This window comes from Panulirus ornatus, chromosome 14, assembly GCF_036320965.1.
Source record: "Panulirus ornatus isolate Po-2019 chromosome 14, ASM3632096v1, whole genome shotgun sequence".
NCBI classification, from domain to species: Eukaryota; Metazoa; Arthropoda; class Malacostraca; order Decapoda; family Palinuridae; genus Panulirus; species Panulirus ornatus.
The window spans coordinates 10,857,301-10,876,643 of NC_092237.1; the positions used below are offsets into that span (position 1 = coordinate 10,857,301).

The window sequence follows — 19,343 nt, forward strand, 5'->3', positions numbered from 1 at the left end:
CAATGTATACATACATGCACAGACAAATACATATATATACACATGTACATATCCATGCTTGCTGCCTTCATCCATTCCGTCGCCATCCCGCCTCAAACGAGACAGCATCCCTCCCCACTTCTAGAGAGGCAGCGCTAGGAACAGACAAAAAAGGCCACATTGGTTCACACTCAGTCACTCTATATATATGACCCAGGCTACTCCAAATGTTTGTGTGTGTGTGTGTGTGTGTGTGTGTGTGTGTGTGTGTGTGTGTGTGTGTGTGCGCGCGTGTGTGTGTGTGTGTGAGCGCGTGTAATGATATTAACGATGGGAAACTGTAAATGTGTTGTGTACGGTAATGGTTACCAGGGTTAGGAGGGGGTCAAGTCTTGAGGTGCTGGAGGCCTGAGGCTTGCACCAGTGTTCGCTGGTGTAAGACTGAGTGGCTGTGGTGCGTCCACACACACACACACACACCCGCCACCTCCTCGTTAGAAAAAATAACATACACGAGGTTGACTGTGGAAGAGCCGGCCATCCAGACCTCGTCTGTGATTAGGGGTGACTTCCCGACCTTGTGGTTCCCTGGTGATGATACTCCCACTGCGGCCGACATCCACACCGCCCCAGGCCGCAGGGCGGCGGCCCTCCCTCCTCACCACAACTCAACAAAGCACCAAGTTTCCGCGCTGGTAAACATTATGACGAACACACCGGACACTAGTGTGTTACCGATACGGACAACACTGGTTGATGAGTGTACTACAAGTTGTAACCCTGTACTTGTTGTAGTACAGTAACTGTTGTATATTAGGTGTTATAGTACAATAACGGTTGTAGCACAGTAACTATTGTATAATAGCTGTTATAGTACAATAACGATTGTAGTACAGTAACTGTTGTTCAACAGCTGTTATAGTACAATAACGGTTGTAGCACAATAACTGTTGTTCAATAGCTGTTGTAGTACAATAACGGTTGTAGCAGAGTAACTGTTGCAGTACAATAAAACAACAGTTGTAACACAGTAATTGACGTAGCACAGTAACTGTTGCAGTACAATAAAACAACAGTTATAGCACGGTAATTGACGTCGCACAGTAATTGGCGTAGCGCAGTAATAGCTGAGGTGGGGACGCGTCACACTTGGCCAAGGCGCGTGTCACGGGAAACACGAGTCATGTGAGGCGACCAGGCTGCAGTAGAGGCCACAGGTTATTTTTAGAGCCCGGATATACGAGTTCCGGTCTTTGTCAAGTACACTCCATCTCCGACACCCATTAACTTACAACAATCAGCATAAACAGAATCTTAAAAAAAACCCATTAAACTTTAACCTCAGAATGGGAGTCTATAAACAAAGTTACAAAACAAATGAAGAGCACAAACTACGAACGGCAAAATTCACGAGAGACTGCGATGTCTCCCTCCACATTGTCTCTCACCATCATTGTTCACTACGGAGGGCAACCACCACCGAACTCATCTTCACTACACTTAGCAACATCGTCACCGCGTCGTTACGTGTCAGATCACGGGGCATCTTCACTATACTCACGACATAACTGGCCTTTGATCTATTTCGTAAGGCTGAACTGTTTGATCATTTTTGTCACTACCTTCACTACACCTTCTTCGTTGTGTTCCTGGCGAACAGTGACGTTAAAAAGATTAACAAAAAAAAAAAAAAAGAATGGTCTCTAGGAGTTGCTAGAGTCCGAGCATCCGTGGTCCTGGGAGGGAACACCTGACGAATTCACACACACACACACACACACACACACACACACACAAACATAAGCCTCCACAGTTAAGTGTTTAGCTTTGCTGACCACGAATTACCACGGGTCCGCCAGGGGTCAGCCCACATCTAATCCCGGTGTTCATCCTTCCTTGGGGGATGGCCGATAAATGGGTACCTGGTATAGGCTGGAATGTGTGTGCATACAGGAGTAAAGACAATCGTTCATATATACAAGGTTAAGAGACAAGGCAACATGAGTATAAAGCTCGCTCTCCGAAACATGCAAAGAATAATCACAATCAGTAATCCATCACAAACATACACACAACCGACAAGTGTTTAAGATTAATCACATGTACATTTACAAAGGTAAATACAAAGTATACTATCTCTTACATATTGTAAACCTATGTTAATGCATACCCTGCTGCTCCGTATCTGAAGTACTATCTACCGGCACCTCTGGTTATCTTTTTTATGTGCGGTCATCCCCAAACCCGAGTGCACAAGACTGCAGCAGCGGCGGTGGCTGCGACACGGACCAAGGCAACACATTATTCAACCAGACCAAAGCTCACAATCCAGGACTAACGTCTGAGTCTGTTCCGAAAGGGATGTTTACCTCGTGCCTACCTACGCTACCGCTTACCTTCGCTGCCTGTTGACTAGTTCCAATCAGTACAGCGACAACTGTGCTGATGTATACAGTGCCGCTACCCTAAGCCTGCCGCCCGTGCCCAGTCCGGGACGCGGGAGGAATGGTGTGGGAGCCGTGCGAACGCCTGGGTGATGCCGGTCACGGGTGACAGCGCATCCATCCTTCAGCTCTGCTGCCACAGTGACACTCACGTGTGGCAATGTGACACAAACTCTATGGGGTCGACCATCCACACCTCAGACCGGGAGGACGAACGTACCGCTCTGGTTCCACCACCCAGCTATCAGCAGTCTCTCCTGGTGTTTCACCACAAACACACACACACACACACCTGTGGGTGTACTGGGAGCGTATGATTCAGGTCTGGAGAGGAATGTACCTCAGGTCCGCAGGTATTTTACAGGTCTGAGTGTCCCGGCCGGGTCAGGGAGGGTCTAACACCCAGGTCTGGAAGTGTGCCAGATAGGTCTGGGATGCAGCACCAGATTTGGTTGAGTGTGCCACACAGGTCTTACTCCTGACCTACTGAGATCTACGGACGTACCATTCCCGCGTACTTTGTACCGTTCAGCCTCAAGGGACTGTACCGTCCAGGCGGGAGGCTGCGCCCCTACAGACTCGAAGTAACTTTACCACTCAGTGCCAAGAGTCTCAGCCAAGGCCGAAGGTGCAGCTACTCTGAGAATGCATCACTTGAGCGTCAGTGGAGTATGGCCTCGGTGGGGTTACGTATCACACTATATCGTGAGTGTCCGTTAGCAGCCGTGGGTAGGTGTCCTGGTGGAGTAGTAGGAGGAGTGCGGCCTTAGACAGTGATCGCAGGAGGCGTTGGTGTGTGTGTGTGGCCACAGTGAGGCTGACCACGTCATCACCGGGTGAGCCGGGCACCCGCCGTACGGTGCGGGGCACCACCGCTCACGGCCCAGTCTCGGAAAGCAGGTTCTCCCTCCGACGCCCCCCCTCCTCCTCCTCCCCCAGTGGTAAGGTGTTACCGACCTACAAAGCTTCAGGAGCCAACGAGGAGGAAGTATGGCTCTCTAAGTTCAGTGGTCCAGGCTGGTGTCCACCGCACGTATGTGCCCTGCCGCCCCCTTACCTACAGGCCTGGCCTACCACGCTGTGTCGCTGCCTACATCATTCCCTCCCTCCCCTATCTTTCCCTTCCCTCCCAACCCCTCCCCTTCCTTTCCCTTCCCTCCTAACCCTTCCCCTTCCTTTCCCTTCCCTCCCATCCCCTACCGTTCTCTTTCAACACATCCCCTCACCTTCCCTCCCTTCCGTCTCCCACCTTTCTCTTCCAGTCCCCTCCCCTCCCATCCCCTAGCCTTCCCTCCAATAAACTCTGAAGGAAAAAGGGCGTATAATCACTAATAGTTAGGAATGTGATGAATGAAGCTCCATGACGCTTTCAAGGGCCGCCCGGGGCACAGGTTCGAATCCTGCTTGCAGCAGTCGATCCGCAGTAAACCATTCGTGCTTAAAGGTTCGTACCTTCGTACTTAAAGATTCATACCGTCGTGCTCAAAGATTCTTACCGTCGTGCTCAAGGGTATAAACAACTCTTGGAGTCTGATGGGAATCAGGAACTAAAGAACCTCTGCAAGCGTCGTCGCTCCTGCCATCTGGTCTTCCGTGTGCCTCCCCGCTGATGATGCTGTGTCATTTCTATCGGGAACATCGCGGACGACGAGAGTAATAACACCCTCCCCCTCTCGAGATGCCATGTCTGGACCAGCCATCTTCCGCACGTTGCCATGTAGCACAAAATGTGTTGAACTTGCATTGGATATTACTTGACTCGGAACAGTGTGGGTCATCGCAGAAAATGTCAGATCTGCACAGTATTATAATTTCGGCACAGCCGCCCGGGTTTTTCTTTTCATCAGGTTTCAAGGTACGAAGAGATGATGAGGTGATATGTTGGTGTGAACAATTCTGGCCTAAAAAAAAAAAAAGAAAGGAGAAAAAAAAGGAAGGCCCCGAAATTTTCTTTATTTCTCCCTAATTTCCACGAAAGTGGAGGTCAGAAATATAACTAGGAACAGCTTGCTGAATATTTCCTAATACATATACCTGAATATTATCCTAATACATATACCTGAATATTATCCTAATATTTACCAACAAAGTTTGTCTCCTGTAGTTTTCTCCTAATGTGGGACGATGTCTACTCCCAACTCATACAGACATATTACTGCGGATCATTTTATGCTAGACACTGTTTATTTATCATTACTCTGCATTTACTCAGCCAGATTATCATCACTCGTGTATCACACCAACTTCGGCGTTTCTCCGGGTCCCGTTGTAAAATGATCCAAAAACAATTATTCTTTACTTCCCTCAAGCCCATTTGCATCAACTGTAAATGTACTCAAGTGTGAAGTCCACTCCCTCAGGAATGTCTATGAATAAGATCAAAAACAGCAATGGTTCCAGGACCCGAGAGTCCTGCAGCACCCCGCTGGAAACTTCAACCCACTTCGGGAAGAGAACTCTGATTTTTTTTTTTTTTTCAGGAGGTTCCAGTCACGGACTTAAGTCCACATCAAGACCGCCGGACCTTAACTGATATACTCTAGACCTATTCTGTTTACTTCCCGTCCACCCACGTTCATATACATCATCTTCAGTCTGACCTTCACCTCACTCGATACTCTCGGCCTCTCCGAGAAAGTGGTGGGGCTTTTTTTGTCTCTGGATCTTTAGTATCCCACGGTTTTTGCCTTCTGTATACCTTACTTTTCCCCTCCTCCTCTTTCCCTCGATCCATCACTTTTTATACCACTGGAAGGTCAAGTGTTCTCAGCCAGCTCAATTAGTACATTTAACCCACAGATCTCCGCATACAAGGTTCTCATCACCAGTCGTTCCGTTATGCGTTTTATAATATCTCAATTTCCTCGGTGTCTTTCAATTCCGAGCTTGCGCCCGGCGTGGCTATAGCTTTTGAATCACTTTCTTGCCTTTCTTCACACTTTCCCCTTAGCCCATAGTATGAACAATGTTCCAGCCAAGAAATTATCAATTATCAAATGACATTCATATGCTTCGTTTCACCAAAGTTAATTTTTTTTGGTAAAACCTTAATTATCTTTGGATGTCGTTAGCAAGACCTGTTACCCTCACAGGTTGATTCTTGAAATCTCAACAATACAGCTATGTCCAAACACAGTCAAGCCTCACCTGTTGGTCAGCCACACCGTCCAGCCTCACCATTCAGTCAAACCTCACCTGCAAAAAAAGAAAAATGTTTTTCAGTCTTGTGTCTTCAGTACAGGAAGAGGCTTCTCCTGCCACTGGTCGCCACCCGTGGCCTCCTACACCTGGGGAGAACTGTGTGGGAAAGTTGGTATTTTTGTAGACCTCTCACACTGAGGTTCGTGGCACCTTATTTGTTTACATGACCACAAGTCGTTGCTTTAAATGCCAGCAAGCTGTTTCTTCAACCAGTCTGAAAGTTAATGCGTTGAGTATTCATAAGCTGAACGCTGGTCGTTCGTCTCGCTGGGCGTAAATAGTTCATTAAGCTAGCAGCGAGTCGTTCTTAAAATATCTAAGTCGTTTCTTTAGCTGCGAGTACCGCCGACGTTCCTTTACTTTTTATTCTCGCTGGTGGTCATTCAATTTTTGTCGCCTGCAAATTGCAACTTGCACCACTGCTGCCACACCTGCAGTGAAACGTGCGCTAGTCAGTGCACTAGCTGTGCTTAAATTACTTCTTCAGCTGTCATCATGTTTTTACTCTACCTCAGTCCATGTATCTATCTGCAAGAAGACGTTTTCATTATAGTTTTATACTCTGTTCCTTTAGATGTCCACCACTCGCTCTTCTGTTTCTCTATCAGTCATTCTTTTACTAGTCTGCTCTTCTGGCTTGCTGCAAGACTTGTCAGCAAGAGTCATTTCCTTTAGCAATGCAGTTGTTGCTCCATAGAAGTCGGTTGGGATTTTCTTCTCTATAAAGTTTAAGTTTGAACGAGGTTACGGCGGGTGAGGTAGGTTAGATGAGCTCTGTTCATTTACGCTACGTTCATTTCTTGTTTTCGTTGCGAAAGCATCCCCCCCCCCCCTCTCGACCGCACTATCCGTTCGCTTCATCAAGTAGTACCGTGTGAAACACGCGGAGCAATTTCCACTGCTTTCATTCACCGTACACAAGAGGAATCAGTTGCTCTCTATCTCTCCTACCGGTCACTGTTCGTCTGCACCGTCCAGCAGCCAAGCCTGTGATGTCAGTCGTCAGCCGTGACGTCAGTCGTCAGCCATGACCTCAGTCGTCAGCCATGTGTAAAGAGAACCACAATAGCTGGTTGCCACAACCTCTCATTCTTCTCTTGCCATTTCCTTAAGGCATAATCAACGTAAACTGAACCACTTCAGGATAGGGTTGAATTGTTTCCTATAGCCATACAGAGTGTCGCATCTAGGGGATCTTCCTGACGCGGCACGGGCAAGTAAATGCAGTAATCATTGCCATCTCAATATATATATATATATATATATATATGATAATGATAATGATAATAATAATGTGAAAAAATCGATTCAGCAAGTATTTGTAGACCACCTAATGTATTACACACAAAAATGCCGAATTAGAATATATCAATTTACTTCGGCTAAATGTAAGTGTGAAACATGTTACATGACCTACTAATATTGGAACATCACACACACAAACACACACGCACATATAATATACATATATATATATATATATATATATATATATATATATATATATATATATATATATATATATATATATATATATATATATATCATGCACCAGTACAATTAACGTTTATACAACATATTAAAAATGACTTTCTTCTTTGGACCACTCGCTGTACACATCATCTACAGTATTTAGAGGAAATGGTGGGTAGCAGAGGGCTAGGGGGAGGCCCGGCCTGCAGCGGTGGTGAGGGTCAGGTGTAATCATCGTCTGGATAATAAACTTCAGTAATGAGCAAGTAACTGGCTAGTTTACGTCCAGCCACGAACAGCAAAACAATGCTCTCGTATGTGGTAGGGCTGTGGTAAATCTGCTGGGGCTGTGGTGGAGCCGTGTTAGAGCTGTGATGGGGACGTGGTAGGGCTGTGGTGCAGCCGTGTTAGGGCTGTGGTGCAGCCGTGTTAAGGCTGTGGTGGAGACGTGTTAGGGCTGTGGTGCAGCCGTGTTAGGGCTGTGGTGGAGATATGCTAGGACTGTGGTAGAGACGTGTTAGGGCTGTGGTGCAGCCGTGTTAGGGCTGTGGTGGAGACGTGTTAGGGCTGTGGTGGAGCCGTGTTAGAGCTGTGATGGAGACGTGTTAGGGCTGTGGTGCAGCCGTGTTAGGGCTGTGGTGGAGACGTGTTAGAGCTGTGATGGAGACGTGTTAGGGCTGTGGTGGAGACGTGTTAGGGCTGTGGTGGAGCCGTGTTAGAGCTGTGGTGGAGACGTGTTAGGGCTGTGGTAAATCTGCTGGGGCTGTGGTGGAGCCGTGTTAGAGCTGTGATGGAGACGTGTTAGGGCTGTGGTGCAGCCGTGTTAGGGCTGTGGTGGAGACGTGTTAGGGCTGTGGAGGAGAGGTGTTAGGGCTGTGGTGGGCACGTGTTAGGGCTGTGGGAGAGGTGTACTGAAGCTATGTCAGAGGTGTGTGTTAAAGTCTGTGACTCCGAGAGACTTTTGGTGACTCTCGTGAGGGCAAATGTGGCAGGGCTGTGGCTGGGCTGTAGCAGAGATAGGGCAGAGCTCTGGCGCAGGGCTGCGGTAAGGTTGTGGCAGGTGCTGTGGTAGAACTGTGTCAGTACTGTACCAAGGCTATATGAGTGCTGTGAAAGGGCTATATCAGTCCTGTGGTAAAGCTATGTTAGCAATATAGCAGAGGTATGCTCGTAATGTGGAAGGGGCGCTGGTACTGTGGCAGGGCTATGCTAGTAATGTGGAAGGGGTACTGGTACTGTGGCAGGGGCTATGCTAGTAATGTGGAAGGGGCGCTGGTACTGTGGCAGGGGCTATGCTAGTATTGTGAAAGGGGTGCTGGTACTGTGGCAGGGGCTATGCTAGTAATGTGGAAGGGGTGCTGGTAGTGTGACAGGGCTATGCTAGTAATGTGGAAGGGGTGCTGGTACTATGGCAGGGCTACGCTAGTAATGTGGAAGGGGTACTGGTACTGTGACAGGGCTATGCTAGTAATGTTGAAGGGGTGCTGGTACTGTGGCAGGGCTATGTTCGTGCTAAGTACCTATTAGTACTGGACGGAGAGGGAGTTCGTTCTACGGCCTCATTTCTTAAACTTTCTCGACTCTCCTACAACTTTTTCAACTCCTGGAAGCTCTACGCATTCACAGCCACATTAACTCTACGCCATTAACTCACTTTACGCCATTCATCCGCCACTTTCATACCGTAAAAATACGTCTTTCCATTGCTTGTAAACAAGTTCCTTGCTTGATTAACGTTATATCCAGTGGCTGTTTTATAATTGCATTTTTCGAAGACCGGTTCACCGTCTACGTCATCAGTCTGGTTCAAAAAAAAAAAGTTTGTGATCAAGTCACCCTTCACTCTTCCACCATGGGCAGGTTAAGGCCTCTAACCTTTCCCTGGAACTCATCCCCATTTGATTCCAGTACCATCCTTGTTGACCTCCTCTGGACCTTCTTTATTAGTTCTTTGCTTTTTTTTTTTTTTAAAGTCCGGTGGCCCAATCTGAAAAACATATGTATTCCAGTTTTGGGCTAATGTATGAGGTAGACAGTTTGCTGAATATCTACATATCCACATAAATAATTGCTGGGCTGGTGTTCGCCAGCAGACAGTTCGTGTCCTTCACTGTACCTACTATGAGACTCTGGCAACAGGTTAAGGACGATGGCACCGTCTCAAGTCCTCGTCTCAGACAGAATCCTACAGCCTATTTTCTGCTAGATGATATTCATATTGAAGCTTGCCTTCACTGTGTCCCATCCTCGTTTCCTTTACATCTATATACGTGCTCCCTGACAGTCTAGATACTGTCAGTTTACCCAGTCCTCTCGTTACTCTAAAGCTGAGTTCGCTCTTTCGTAGACATGTAAGAGGTAACACTTTGTTAGTGGTCTTTCGTAGACATCTAAGAGGTAAGACTACGTTAGTGCTTTCAGAGGATTCTGTTAGTGACGTGAATGGGATTTATTAGTTCTGTTATAAGGCTGTAATGGCACTGTGGTAGGTGTGTTAAGTGCTGTGAAAGGAGTATGTTAGTGCTGTGTGTTGGTACTGTGGTAAGACTATGTCAGTGCTGTGAGAGGGGCTATGTTGGTAATACGGTAGGACTATGTTAATGCTGCTGTATGACTATACTATTGCTTTGGTAGGGCAGTGTTGGTAAAGTGATTAGGGCTGTGTTGACACTGTCGCAAGGTCATATTAGTGTTATGATAAGGCTATGTTAGTGCTGTGAGAAGCCTACATTCGTGGTGGGGTAGGTATAGGTTAGTGCTGTGACAGGGCTGTGTTGGTACGGTGGTAGGGCCATGCCAATACTGCGACAGGACTCAGTTGGTGCAGTGATGGGGCTGTGTTGGTACTGAGGGAAGAACTATGTTCCTCCTGTGATAAGGCTGTGTTGGCACTGGCGGTAGGACTGTGTCGCTAATGCGACAGGGCAAATGAAGATTAAGAGGAGACAGGGGCAGAATAAAAAAGGGAGTGAAGGTAAGTGAGAGGACTAGCACATCTGGTGGTACAATGTAACAAACTCATCACAAAAAAGAAGAAGTAATGCACAAAGAGAAAGCTCACACCAAGTGGAAATACAGAGAAGACTGAGAGTGTAAAAGTTACTAACGAGGAGATGGTTAGGAAAGATAGTAGACCCTGTTTAGTGTAAGATACAGATACATAGATAACTCAAGCGATAAGCAGAGGACTGAATATCTACTGGAAAAAAGAGACTCGAAGATCGACATAGAGGAAAATGGGATCAGCACAAAAGAAAATTAACATATATGATCATGAGGAAAAAGTAAGCCAAGAATTAATGAAGCAGGATATATATATATATATATATATATATATATATATATATATATATATATATATATATATATATATATATATATATATATATTACTGATGAGAGGGTGGGGAGGCAGGAAAGGCAATAAAATCAAAGGTACGAGATGGTATCAGGACGTGACCTGGATCTGGCTGACTCTCTCGTCTCTACACCTGTTACGGGTAAGGCTCATCCCACGCCCCGGCCACCACTGCCTCACACGCCGAACTGCGCACACTCACAGCTCAGTTCTAATCCAGAAATGTCTCTCGTTAGACGAGGAGACGTAGGGATGTGGCGAGGGACTGAAAGCCACCACGTTCAGGCACTACACACAGGACAACACAGACTCGATATACGAAGCTTCAAGCCTGCGCGTGAATGATATATGTAATGTTCGTAGGTTTCAACATTCACGGCAATTCTAACCATCTTAAACTTCGCCCCATCGCTCTCACTCAGACTATTCCAGAGTCGTCAAAACTCTCACTTTCTTAAGCGCTCAGAATCCCATACCTTCCTCTCTGATCCCCCCCACCTTCCACGGTGCGGGATCTGTTGGTGACTGCTGTTTCTCCTCCTCCGTCACCAACTTCTGGTCCTCCTCTCACAGTTGTGTTGACGGATGTGTGTTGTCGTAGCTCTCAACACTACTGGAACATCTGTCTCAGGCTATGGCAAAAGTCTTTCATCACTGGGCTTCCATTCTCTGTTCTTTGTGTTTTCCCAGCTTCTCCGTTTCTCTCTAATGCACAGGCCTTATTCCAGTCGCTCCTTGGCGATGATGGCCGACGGAACGACTCGTCCATCACGTCCTGTCAACAGTGTTGTCCCTCAAGGTTCTTGTCTATAGCTAAAGTTCCCTTTTTTTTCCCCCACTCTATAAATGAAATTATTCATCCATCTGTAACACTACTTGCGCTTACGATTTCACTTATGATTTGACCCGTGAGTAGACTCGGTTGCTCAGGGATGTGAGACGAAGGGTATTCCATTACTTGTAATAGAATAGTCATTTCCATATCAATAGAATAGTCATTTCCCTATCAGGTGCGATCATAGACTAGCGATCAGTGTTCCCGACTACCACGCAAAAGGTCCGGGGTTCGAATCCTGGCTTTTTGAGGGAACTATGTGTTCTATGAAAGTGCGCTTTCACATGCACTACATTCGCGTATATATATATATATATATATATATATATATATATATATATATATATATATATATATATATATGCAGAACCTTCACTCACCGTGAAGAGATATATGCAACAATCATCACTATGTGTGTGTGTGTGTGTGGGTGTGTATGCATGTCTCCTCCTTGTGCTCCAACTCAGTGTGTGAAGACGCCGACGCAGGACTCGGGGAATCCCGCCTGATAGCACCCCCAAATCCGTCCGGGGACGGGGGTCCCATCCCTCCCACACACCATGGTCCTTTCCTGTTGTTTCGTACGTTGCCACAGTTCTCTGACTGCCTGCCCCTACAGCCTCACCGTGAGCTCCTGCCTACGCAGCAGCTGCTGTCGCCGGGAGTGGCGTCACTCAGCGGAGCAAACTAGGATTTTAGTAACTATGTCAAATTTGCGATTCGGGGTTGAATCGAGGTAAGACTTGCATCGCACATGTACAGTGGAACGGAACGAAATACGTCACAAAAAGGTTATCGCACATGCACAGTGGAACGTAACGAAATACGTTACAAAAAGGTGATCTCATAATTCTTTTCGAAGCTCTGCCATAACGAAGTGAAGGACAAACAGGAAAGACGAGTCGAAGATAAAGACACTTCAGGAGGTCCAGGATGTTAAGTGGTCTTATATATATACACAAACACACACACACTAGTAGGGCGTGAGGCCTCACCAGGAGGCGTGTCGGACGCGTGCGCCGCGCCTCTCCCGCTGTTATGTCAATGGTATTTCAACCGGTTAAGTAGACTGGGTTGACTTCAACGGGCAGCTTGGGCTGCTTTCACCCGGGCAGAATGGGCTGCCTTCACCGGGCAGACTGGACTACCTTCGTCAAGCAGACCAGACTGCCTTCATCAAGAAGACTGGACTGCCTTCATCAATAAGACTGGGCTGCCTTCAATATTGGGCTGCCTTCATCAAGAAGACTGGGCTGCCTTCATCAAGCAGACTGGCCTGCCTTCATCAAGCAGACTGGACTGCCTTCATCAAGCAGACTGGACTGCCTTCATCAAGCAGACTAGGCTGCCTTCAAGCGGACTGGACAGCCTTCATCAAGAAGACTGGCCTGCCTTCATCAAGAAGCCTGGACAGCCTTCATGAAGCAGACTGGACTGCCTTCATGAAGCAGACTGGACTGCTTTCATCAAGCAGACTGGACTGCCTTCATCAAGCAGACTGGACTGCCTTCATCAAGCAGACTGGACTGCCTTCATCAAGCAGACTGGACTGCCTTCATCAAGCAGACTGGACTGCCTTCATCAAGCAGACTAGCCTGCCTTCATCAAGCAGATGGACTGCCTTCATCAAGCAGATGGACTGCCTTCATCAAGCAGACTGGCCTGCCTTCATCAAGCAGATGGGACCGCCTTCATCAAGAGGGCTGGGCTGCCTTCATCAAGCAGACTGGACTGCCTTCATCAAGAAGACTGAACTGCCTTCATCAATAAGACTGGGCTGCCTTCATCAATATTGGGCTGCCTTCATCAAGAAGACTGGGCTGCCTTCATCAAGAAGACTGGGCTGCCTTCATCAAGCAGACTGGACTGCCTTCATCAAGCAGACTGGACTGCCTTCATCAAGCAGACTGGACTGCCTTCATCAAGCAGACTGGACTGCCTTCATCAAGCAGACTGGACTGCCTTCATCAAGCAGACTGGACTGCCTTCATCAAGAAGACTGGGCTGCCTTCATCAAGAAGACTGGGCTGCCTTCATCAAGAAGACTGGGCTGCCTTCATCAAGAAGACTGGGCTGCCTTCATCAAGCAGACTGGGCTGCCTTCATCAAGAAGACTGGGCTGCCTTCATCAAGAAGACTGGGCTGCCTTCATCAAGAAGACTGGGCTGCCTTCATCAAGCAGACTGGGCTGCCTTCATCAAGTAGACTGGACTGCCTTCATCAAGCAGACTGGACTGCCTTCATCAAGCAGACTGGACTGCCTTCATCAAGCAGACTGGACTGCCTTCATCAAGCAGACTGGACTGCCTTCATCAAGCAGACTGGGATGCCTTCATCAAGCAGACTGGACTGCCTTCATCGGGCTGACTGGATACCTCCACTAGGCAGACTGGGTCGCCTAAACCAGGTCGGCAGATCTTGGCTGCCTTCACAGGACAGACAGACCTCAAATCATTTCAAACAAACAAACAAACAAACAAAACGCCAGCTAGTAGATGACGTGCTCAGGTTTTGAGGCCTCCCGATATATTCTGGGTTTCCTCGGCCATGTTTTTAAACGTTCGTCCGTGTGTCCGTCACGCTTAGTAATGGCGAAGAGTGAAGGCTGCTTCTCCTGCCGGGACTTAAACCTAAAACGCCCGCAGGTGGATGGTCCCAATTCAAGTTCAATCAAAAGTTCTGTTAGCCATGCACATACTTGCCAAAATAACAATTTGCTGTATTTTTTTTTCCCCCAATTATCATCCTCGACGGTGGACTTTCCTTTTATATCTATCCGTCACACACACACACTCACACACACACACACACACACACACACACACACACACACACACACACACACACACACACAAGTGCTCGTAGAAACAGATACAAGAAGTCCTATACCGTAAATATCATAAACAATCCAGAAAAAAAAAGCGGTACAGCAAAGCAAGCAAAGAGCTTAGTTCTCCCATAGTTATGTGTATGTAAACAACAATATCACTGCAACACAAACCACAGGGGAATATTCATCACTTAATATTCACCATTAAATACATAATGTATGACAACACAGTATCACTTAATGTTCAACTGATCGTCAATAAATGTATAATGTCTACACGACATAATTTTCTACGTAAAACTTCATATACTGTGAAGATATACCTCATTCATGTCCTTATCCAAAGCACAGAAGGATCCAATTACCTTTAGTGGTTAATTGAATATTCATCATCATGACCTCCAAATTCTGTTCTATCTCAGCTGTACATTTTCAGCTGAACGGCTGCCTGAATTCAATACCCGTTGTTTATCTATTCATACACACACACACACACACACACACACACACACACACACACACACACACACACACACCACATTCACACACACACCACACACACACACACGCATACACACACCGCATACACACACACACCACACACACACAACACACATACCACACACACACACACACCACACACACACACACGCATACACACACCGCATACACACACACACCATATACACACACACACACACACACACCACACACACACGCATACACACACCGCATACACACATACACACACACACACACACACACACACACACACACACACACACTGTTGGATGATAAAGCTAACCTAAGGTCCAGCGTGTGATCGTGTTGCCCAGACTAAACATAAGAAAGACTAGGGACTGTGTCCGCCACCCGCTGGATGACTGTGAGCCGCTTCACCGCCAGACATACCGAGGGGACACACACACACACACACACACACACACACACACCACACACACACACACACACACACACACACACACCAAGCAGCACAAGTCACACCAGCCACGCACGTAGTTTCGTACCCCCCTCCCCCCCAAACCTCACGTAAATCGGAGACGAACACCACAAAATCGCTACTTTACTGCAGAAAACAATGTCGTCGGCTGTAAGGAAATATCGACAGAGTTCTGGGGGATTGAAGTAACAGTCACCACTGTGTGTGTGTGTGTGTGTGTGTGTGTGTGTGTGTGTGTGTGCCGTGCACTCGTGTATGACTGGCCATAATGTCGGTCATCCCGACCAATAACTTCAAGGTGGAAGGAAGAACATTCGCCGGCCTTATGACAGCCTCTGTGGAAAGGTTTCTCCAACTCAGAAAAAAAAAAATAAAGTGGAGGATAGAAAACGTCTCAAAAGAAAGTGAGAAGACTATATAACTGGAACTGCCGAAGAAAACAGTGACTGCTGAATTGGTTCCTCATACCAAGATGTGTGGGGAGGTTGACGGCTGAGCCAGACACCGTAACACACGTCCCATCGGCACCATAAGATAACAAGTCTATGTGGACGTGGATACGGTCGCCTGCTGAGGCAACACTCACTCACAACTCCCCATCTTCCCGTTCCATATCATCATCACCAACTTAGTTCCTCGGTTCCTAAACTCTCTCCTCACCTCACAGATGTTGGGGAAATATAATCCGTACGGCTATATTCAAGAACGTCCCTGCACCCACGATTAACCTTACCCTATCATGAACATGCTTTCTTCCATTGTCCTGAAAGAACTTTCATCTTCTTTTAAGCGTTCTACTCGTTCGAGTTAGGGTGCTTAAAAAGAAAGGGCTATAAACTGAAACTTTGGAAAGGGAAAAATATTCCTTCGGGTCGCTTGAGCTGAGGAAACATTAGAAATTGGAGAAATATAGGCCGCTGTGTCTTTCTGTGTCAAGACTGCATCAAACATCACTTTTGTCGTGCTGTAAGTGCTCCTCTTAATCATTTTTCATACTGCAGTGCTGAAACGTGCAGTAAATCAGAACGTAAAAAGAGGGGGCGGGGAATTAATGCTACTGATAATGCATTGTAAGATATCGAGATTTGAAAAAGACACTATGGTGAAAAAATATATCTTTAACATATGCAATATCTGCAACTTCAAACTGGCATAGACAAATTGATGGACTGGGCTCACAGCTGGCTAATGAATTTTAATACCGAGGTGCAAATTTACATCTCGGTAATAAAAAACGAAACGGCAAGCTACAATACGAAACGTAACTGAGAAAAAAAGGCTTTGGTGCAATAATCTCTGGTGACCCAATGCCAAGTAAACACACTGCACAGCAGCGGCAAAAAAGGGATATACAAATTATTTTAATTCATAGGTAGGGGGCTTTCCAAGATAATTCTAGGGGAATTATCATCACTCTTTACAGTTCGTTGGCGCGTCTCCCTCTTGAATATTGTGCTTTAGATTTGGGCACCCCACTTGGAAAACGACGCAGAGCGAATGACTCTCGACTTGAAAAAAAGATACAATGAAAGCCGACCACATGATGTAAATATATTCAGCTTAAAAAAAAGAGAAGGTTAAGTTGTCATCGAATAAAGGTATTCAAAAGTTTAAAAGGCTTCGATAACCTCATTCGAACAGGCTCCTCAAGTTTAGGTTAATCTGATTTCACTCGTAGCAATGGGTACAATCTCGTGGACAAATGGTTTCCATCGAATGAGGGGAAGCACCTTATATTTTTCAGACATATGGAATGACATACCAGTCACAGTAGCTGAAAACAGTGCCATAAATACGCTTACGATTAAACTTGATTAAATATTTCGCTTAAGATCCACGACAGACATTATTTGCGTCTCCTTAGTTACATGAAACGTTTACCTGCTCTTTCCCTATGAACCATCTGTATGTCTTCCTACTCTTTCCACACTGATCTATGAGTTTCTTATCTCTGCTACTAATCACAGGAGCCTCGAGATGGCCCAGTGGTCTGCTGCTGCTGTTTGAATTCTTCTGTAACTTTACACTGGCAACAAGTAGCGAGTGTACAGCACATGCAGGTAAAACCACAGGAAACGGATAATATGAAGTGTCGAGCGCTTTCGTATATCATATTGTCATGACTTCGTATATATGGTTTCCTTTCTGTTACACACACACACACACACACACATATATATATATATATATATATATATATATATATATATATATATATATATATATATATATATATATATATATATATATATATATATATATATTAATGACGTAGTCTACAGAAAGGCCCTAAGCAGAGGCCGTCAATATGTTCTCATAATTAACCAAGTATGCTGGCTGACGACTGTTCGTCAGGAAGTCTAAGGGAAGTCTGCACACACTCACCTGAACCCTTGCAGCTTGTTCTTGAGCTTGGCCGTGTACGTCTTGGGCCCGCCCATCTTGGCCAGGGCTTGGGCCAGCTGCATCTCATCCTCGTTCATGGTGGGGACGATCTGGACCCGTAAGAACGAGGCTCCTGTTGACTTGCGCCGTTGATCTTCACACTCCTCCTTATCAGCAGGGTGGTAATGTCACTCTCTGTGCTGTTATCTCGGCTGTCTCCTGTCGGGCGCGTCTTTCTGTGGACCGCAGCACAACAACATTGCCATCTACTCTTTATACTCACTACTGAGTTACACACACACAACCACACACACCCGCTGTTGAATACTGTACCCCACCCTACCTTTCTGTACTTCACACTACCACCCTACACCCCCTGTTGTATACTGTGCCTCACTCTACCCTTCTATACTTCACTCTACCGCTGTATACTTTACGATTGTATACGTCATCATACCAATGTACACTTCACCCTACCGCTGTATGCTTCACCCTACCATTGTGTATATCACCCGCCCGACCACTGTAAACGTCACCCTACCACGTCTCGCAGGATGCTGCTTGCTACCACCACCACCACCACGCTCACACACCTCAGCCTCACTTGGATGTCAAACCAGAGTTGACCCACTGTGGATCGTGTGGTTGAAGTCTATGGAAGTGCGACAGTCGGACTGTGGTGGCTGTCTGACTAAAGGTGCGACAGTCGCATTGGGGTGGGTGTCTGAACAGAAAGAAGTGCGACAGTTGTACTGGGGTGGCTTACTGTCTGGGGATGAGGCACAGGAACCAGGGTGGGTGTCTGTCTCGGGGTGCGGAAGTTATGGCAGGGCAGGGGACTATCGAGGGGGGCGACACTTGCTGTGGGGTTCGTGTCTCTCGGGAGGGGGGGGGGGGCTGCTGCTGCTGCTGCTGCTGCTACAGTTGCAACGGATGGGGGATGTAGCATCATGTGCGTCTCCCTCAGGGTGTGACATCTGTAATGAAGTTGGTGTTTGTTGTCTGGAGGTGCGACGTTTGCATCGGGGAGGAAGTCTGTTTTGGAGTGCGAAAGTTGTGCCGAGGTAGTTGTCTGTCTGTGGGAGCAACAGTTGTACCAGAGTGCGCCGTGTTTTGTGGGGTGCGACAGTTGTATCGTGGTGGGCGTCTATATGGGGATGCGACAATTGTACCAAGGCAAGCGCCTGTCTGGGGGGTGCGACGATTTTACCAAGATGGGCATCTGTCCTGGGGGGGTGCGACAGTTATACCACGGTGGGGTGGGAGGTGGAAGTGAATCCTGGGATAGTGGGAAGAGTAGTCCAACCATGGAGCTATAGTTGTCCCCTTCATGCAAATATACGGACTCCTCCTCATCGTCTTCTGTTCCCTTATGACTGGCGAGAGGGGAGGGTAGCAGTCTCTCTCGGGAACGAGAGGTTGACCTACTTGGAACCTGAAGTGGTTGCCAACGAGAGCATGAAATCTCTTCACAAGACGGTAAACGATTCTCGGTCTGGTAGACAAGTCCTGCTGAAGGAGAGACGTATGTTTCCTAACGGTGGAGCGGGGACTGAAGCACCTTACAATGTGATACGGGGAACCCTTCTATCATGCCCAGCTAAAATAGCTGCCAGAGGGGCACCGCCAGGGATACCTCCTGCAGTGCCAGGGTCGGGCAGGGAGCACCGCCAGGGGTATGTGCAAGGGCCAGGCAGGAAGCACCGCTAGGGGTACCTCCTGCAGCGCAAGGGTCAGGCAGGGAGCACCGCCAAGGGGTACCTCCTGCAGCGCAAGGGTCAGGCAGGGAGCACCGCCAGGGGTACCTCCTGCAGTGCAAGGGTCAGGCAGGGAGCACCGCCAAGGGGTACCACCTGCAGTGCAAGGGCCAGGAGTGCC

The 19,343-nt window shown here is 47.2% G+C and overlaps 1 protein-coding gene across 2 annotated transcripts in view; it reads right to left on the reverse strand.

Moving 5' to 3' along the window:
* Window positions 1-19,343, reverse strand: part of LOC139753305 (NAD kinase-like) — a 266,986-nt gene that overhangs the window by 246,606 nt on the left and 1,037 nt on the right. The window contains exon 2 of one of the 2 annotated variants that reach the window (XM_071669605.1): window positions 17,466-17,701. In XM_071669605.1, the coding sequence (XP_071525706.1) occupies window positions 17,466-17,563 (98 nt within the window). In that variant the 5' untranslated portion in view covers window positions 17,564-17,701. Of the gene's footprint in view, window positions 1-17,465; window positions 17,779-19,343 lie in introns of those variants that run through there. The other variant, XM_071669606.1, reaches the window with a different exon arrangement.